Genomic DNA, 5,632 nt, shown 5'->3' on the forward strand with positions numbered 1-5,632 from the left:
GGGGGGGGGGGGGGGGGCTGCTCCGGGGAGCTGGGTTCGGGCTGGGGGCGGGCTCAGGTTCCATCGTGGTCCCGGCTCACGCAGGAAATAGACGGCCCCAGTTCGGTCCCTGTGTCCTGGCTGCCCCAGAGCCCCAGGCCCAGCGCGACCCCAGCAGCTGTGGGGGGGTGGGAATGGTCTGGACCCCTGTGCCAGGCTGACACTGGCCCCCAGATCCCTCCCCAGCCCCATAACATTAACTCAGACGGGTCCGTTCCTGCCTGAGCTGCAAACTCCTCCCCCTCCCCCACTACTGCTGCAGCGACGCATTGGGGGTGGGGGGCAGGATAGTGCATTGAGTGGGGGCCCCCCCAGCCCCCTGTGTGACTCTGGCTGTGCCTTTCCCGGCAGCAAACACAAGACCCTGGCTCTGATCAAGGACGGCCGGGTGATCGGGGGCATCTGCTTCCGGATGTTCCCCACCCAGGGCTTCACGGAGATCGTCTTCTGCGCCGTAACCTCCAACGAGCAAGTGAAGGTGAAGGCAAAACTGCAGCTCGCCTGGGGGGGCAATGAGAGAGAACAGCGGGGAGCTGCAGGTCGGGATTGGGGAGCCTAGGGCTGGGATAGCAGGGGGCTGCAAGTCAGGAGTGAGGAGCCGTGGCAGAGCAGGGGGGAGCCCAGGGCTGGGATAGCAGGGGCCAGCGGGCTGGGATTGTGGGGTGCTGGCAGAGAGTTTTGGGTGGGGAGCCCAGGGCTGGGATAGCAGGGGGAGGCTGCAGGCCATGGCTCTGAGGCTGCACTAGCTGCGAGGGAGGCAGGAGCTGATGCTTTACCCCAGGGCCGGGCCGGGGACCATGTTTAACGCTGGCGGTTCCTGCGGCCGAGCAATCGCTCTGCTGGGGTCGTTCCCCAAACACGTCCCGGGGCAGGGCCAGCCTGGGGCATCTCCCCACAACCCCTCCCTGGGAGACTGAGCCCTGCCTGCCCCGGGGCGCCTGCCTGACGGGCGTCTGTCTGTCTGCCTGCCTCCCAGGGGTACGGGACGCACCTGATGAACCACCTGAAGGAGTATCACATCAAGCACAACATCCTCTACTTCCTGACCTACGCCGACGAGTACGCCATCGGCTACTTCAAGAAGCAGGTCCAGCTCCCGGCGCCGCCTGCCCCCGCCCACCTGGGGGAGTGTCCTAATGCCTGCCCTCCCCCCCTCCCTTACGTGGTGTCGCTCGCTCTCACAACCCCCCTTCCTTTCCAGGGCTTCTCCAAGGACATCAAAGTGCCCAAGGGCCGCTACCTGGGCTACATCAAGGACTACGAGGGGGCGACGCTGATGGAGTGCGAGCTCAACCCCCGCATCCCCTACACCGAGCTCTCGCACATCATCAAGAAGCAGAAGGAGGTATCTCCTGGGGGGGCGGGGGGGGGGGCTCCGCTCAGCCTGGCTCCTCGCGCCAGCCCCGCCCGCGCTGCCGTATCCCCTTGACGCTAGTGCGGGGAAAGGGGCAACGCTGCCGGCCCAGGAGGCCGCTGTCCTGGGAGCACCCCTCTTGGGCACCGTCTCCATGGCCCACGCAGCTCCCAGCATGGCTTTGCCATGTGCGTGCTAGTCACGGTCCAGTTCCTCCAGGCCAGCGTCCGGCTGCGACACAGCACCCGCCTCCGTTCAGACCCGGAGCTGCTGCCTGGCTCTGGCTCGCCCTGGGCAAGCACTGCTTCCCTGCCCCTGGGCACAAGGCAGCCTTCAGGGCCCGCAGGCACGGCCCTGCGCCCGGCTCCCCCGCAAAGGCCTGAGGGTGAGGGGAGCGGGCCTGGACCAGCCAGACTCTGCCCTCGCCGGGCCTTCCCCCGCTCGCTTCTAGCCTCTGCCGCTCCCACTGCAGATCATCAAGAAGCTGATCGAGAGGAAGCAGGCTCAGATCCGCAAGGTCTACCCGGGCCTGACCTGCTTCAAGGAGGGCGTGCGGCAGATCCCCGTCGAGAGCATCCCTGGGATCAGTAAGTTTGGGCCACAAACATCTGCCACCCCGGCAGCAGGGCAGGGCTCTGACAGCTACCCCTGCCCCCCAGAGCCTGTCACTGCGGCTGTAGCTACACCCCTAGTGCCTGTGCGCTGCACCACCGCCACACCTGTAGGCAGCCGGTGTCACCTTGCGAATAGTCTCCGCTGCAGGCAGTGCTGCTGCCACCTTGTGGCCAGGCTGTGCCACTGCACTATCCTCTGCGGTGTGCAGCATCCGAAGGGTCCGGGTCCGGGCTGAGACGTCCAGGGAGCGGTGCCCTTGTACTGGGAGGTGAGGCTGGGCAGCGGCTGGCTCCGCCCTTAATGCAGGAACAAAAGCAGGCGCATCAGGAAAGAGCAGAGGGGTCGAATGGCTGCAGCCCGCCGCCTGGCAGTGGCTCTGATCTGTGCATCCCAGCCTCGGCTCTGTGCTGGACTAGTACAGCTCCGGGCACATCTCCGTGGAGCAGTGCGTTCCGGGGGCAGCGGAGGGGTGGTCGTGGCCCTCACTGCCAGGTTCTGGAGGGCTGGGACGAGCAGCTCGGAGGCAGCGGAGGCAGAGTGCTGCCCAGGGACTGCGCTTGGGGAGGGGATTGGGACTCGGTGGATGGCATGTGAGCCAACGCCTCTTCCTGCCTTCCAGGAGACACGGGATGGCGGCCGCTGGGGAAGGAGAAAGGGTAAGTGCCGTTCCCAGCCCTGCGTCCGTTGCCGCTGGCCCGGGGAGCTCACCGGGGTACTGAGGGGGGGGGGATCAGCAGCACAGGTGTGATATCCCACCCCTGTCAGCAGCCCAGGCCAAAAGGGGCGATTGCCTGAGCCCTGGTGCTGGCTCCCTGGCCTGGCAGACAGTGCAGGGATGGCACGTGGCTGTAATCCATTCTCAGCATCCCAGCCGGGTCCCCCGGGCTGCCAGACCTCGAGGCAGCAGCATCCTTGGGGCGTCTGGGCCATAGCTGTGTGGGAGCAGCCGTGACACACGTGGTCTGAGGCTGGTCACGCTGCCCCGGGGATCCCTCGTGTGGCTCTGTCCCTGGCAGGCTGCTGCCCCCAGCACAGAGGCAGCGTGTCCTGAGTGCCCTAGAGCAGCCTGCCCAGGAGGGAGGGCCAGGGGCTTGCCCAGCCACGAGAGCTTGGTGCCTGCTCACCTACAGGTGCTGGGAGGGGACAAACGCGGTGGGTGCTGACCTCATCTGACCCTTTCTCCGGCAGGAAGGAGCCCAAGGACCCAGACCAGCTGTACAACACCTTGAAAAACCTCCTGGCCCAAATCAAGGTGCCGGGGCAGGGGCGGGCGGCTCCCCTGGGGTCTCCCTCTGGGCACCGAGAGCTGCTGGAGGCTAAGACCTCGCTGGGTAGCGAGAGCTTCAGTGGGTCCATTAGAGCCTCCACGTCTGGGCACAAGCCGGTCGCCAACTGGGGGCTCTGGGCGGGTTCTCCCAGCTCCATGGGGTGTCTGGGGCCAGCAGCCGGTTCTGATCCGTGGCCCCCGAGCCCAGGGCATCTCGCTCTGTCTGAGCTCCCTGTGCTCAGGGTGGGGGCCAGGAGCCACGCACCTCCCGGGCCTGGTTCTAGAAGGGGGGCTGGCTGTGCAGCGGGAGGGGAGTCCAAGCTGTCCCCTATGTGTGAGTCTCTGACTGCCCCTTGCCCCCCCCAGACACACCCCAGCGCCTGGCCCTTCATGGAGCCCGTGAAGAAGTCGGAGGCCCCCGATTACTATGAGATCATTCGCTTCCCCATTGGTAGGTGGCCGATCTGCCCGAGGCCCACGCGGCACGGGGAGGGCCGCACGCCCTGGGGGGTGGGGTGAGCATGGGCTGTGTGACGTATACATTGGCAGTGGGGGACCGGACTCCTGGGAGGGAAGTGAAATCTAGTGGCTGGAGGGGGGCTGGGTTCTGCCCTCTCCTGTGGCAGGGGTACAGGGGATTCTAGTGGCCAGCGCAGAGGTGGGGAGCCCGGACTCCTGGGTTCTGTTCCTGGCTCCGTCACTGACTTGCTGCACCCACATTTCCCCTCTGCGGGGCTGAGGGCGCTGGGACCCGAGGTGGAGGGTGGGGGGGGACCTAGCCAGCTGCGCGCTGATCACTGCCCCCCGCAGACCTGAAGACCATGACCGAGCGCCTGAAGAATCGCTACTACGTCACCAAGAAGCTCTTCATCGCCGACCTGCAGCGCATCATCACCAACTGCCGGGAATACAACCCCCCCGACAGCGACTACTGCAAGTGCGCCAACACCCTCGAGAAGTTCTTCTACTTTAAGCTCAAAGAGGCTGGGCTCATAGACAAGTAGGGTCTCGGGGGGGGGCCTGGCGCTCCAGCGTCATCTCCTGGCCTCACTCTCCCCTTGTATCCGGAGCCCCCGGCCGAGGCATCGCTTCCTGCCTCACTCTCCCAGGAGGGGGCTCTTGGGCTTCTCTGAGCCCGGCTCAGCTGCTGACAGGTGGGGCAGGGCAAGGGGCACGGGTAGCTGCTGAACGACCAGTGTGTGGGGCCAGCTCCCCTCCCGCTGCTAGGGGAGACCCCTGGGACACGCTGGCTCACCCCTGGCCTCTGCCCTTGGTGCCAGGGCTGCGTTAGCCACCAGGGCCCCTCTGCCCCAGTCCAGCTGGCACTCAACCTGGGGTGTCTCCGCCCAAACTCAGAGCCTCGCCCTGGAGGTGGGAGCCCGGGCAGCCTGGCCACAGGGCGCTCTTGGCTCTGCAGTGCGTTCAGCCGGGGCATGGACCCGCTGGGCTTGAAATTCCAGCTGGGCAGCACAGGCTCCGCCCCGGACGAGCCGCACCATGTCTCTCCGGCCCGGGGGTGTACGCGGGTGTTGGCCAAGGCTGCCCCATGCCCCAGGGCTCTGCACACGTACGTCTCTGCTTTACGGGGCCGAGGCCCAGCCCCTGCTCCCCCCAGAGCCCAGCTGCCTGCTCCAGCCCCACTGCTCCTGCCGCAGCCGCCTGTGTTCCCTTCACTCCTGTTCCTGCCCACAGGGAGCATCCGTCCCTGCCACTCACCGCATGAATGTAAAACGGGGGTCGGCGTTCTCCTCCCCTGCCGGCCGGGGGGCTGCGGGGACGGGAGCTGCCCCCCTCTGGCCTTGCCTGGGGTCAGGCTCTTGGCTGCAGGCTGTGCTAGGTGGAGATGATCGGAGGGGTCTGGATCAGCTCTCAGCCATTCCTTCCCCCCGCAGCTCGGCCTGGGGCCGCTCCTCTGTCCTCTCCTGCCCCCGGCGCTGCACGGTCCCCTCTGGCTGGGCCCTTGGCTGTCAGTCCTGCCCCAGCCTTGCTCCCTGGGCTGAGCTAGCGTTAGCCCCTGCACTGTCCTGCTGGGGGCCGTCTGTGCTGCACCAGGGTCTAACCCCCATCTCCCCTGCTCTGTGCCCCAGGGGTCCTCCCAGCTCCAGCTCACAGCGCTGCAATCCTGAGCCGGGGGGTGGGGGGGAATGCTATGCCCCTCTTCATGCCATGGGGCGGTGCCCCTACATGTCAGTGGGGCTTGGGCTGCAGGGCCTGGGGCAGGGCAGGGTTCTCCTGGGTGGGGCATTTCAAAGGGGGGGGGGGGGGGGTGACAGCTCAAGGGAATTGGGTCCCAGGCTGGAGCCCCGTGTTGTGCCGGGGTGAACAGAGCGGTTAGTTTGGCAAGCGGCTAAACCAGG

The 5,632-nt window shown here is 66.8% G+C and overlaps 1 protein-coding gene across 2 annotated transcripts in view; it reads left to right on the forward strand.

The window, feature by feature from the left end:
- The window catches only part of KAT2A (lysine acetyltransferase 2A), an 11,824-nt gene extending 6,757 nt beyond the window's left edge, over positions 1 to 5,067 (forward strand). For both annotated transcript variants that reach the window (XM_026663435.2, XM_026663434.2), the window contains exons 10-17: positions 391 to 517; positions 1,016 to 1,126; positions 1,241 to 1,384; positions 1,866 to 1,980; positions 2,628 to 2,664; positions 3,197 to 3,260; positions 3,642 to 3,726; positions 4,086 to 5,067. In XM_026663435.2, the coding sequence (XP_026519220.1) occupies positions 391 to 517; positions 1,016 to 1,126; positions 1,241 to 1,384; positions 1,866 to 1,980; positions 2,628 to 2,664; positions 3,197 to 3,260; positions 3,642 to 3,726; positions 4,086 to 4,279 (877 nt within the window). In that variant the 3' untranslated portion in view covers positions 4,280 to 5,067. The remainder of the gene's footprint in view (positions 1 to 390; positions 518 to 1,015; positions 1,127 to 1,240; positions 1,385 to 1,865; positions 1,981 to 2,627; positions 2,665 to 3,196; positions 3,261 to 3,641; positions 3,727 to 4,085) is intronic.
- Positions 5,068 to 5,632: the final 565 nt, after the last annotated feature.

This window comes from Terrapene carolina, unplaced genomic scaffold (assembly GCF_002925995.2).
Source record: "Terrapene carolina triunguis isolate 2854851 unplaced genomic scaffold, T_m_triunguis-2.0 Scaffold33620, whole genome shotgun sequence".
Lineage (NCBI taxonomy): Eukaryota > Metazoa > Chordata > Testudines > Emydidae > Terrapene > Terrapene triunguis.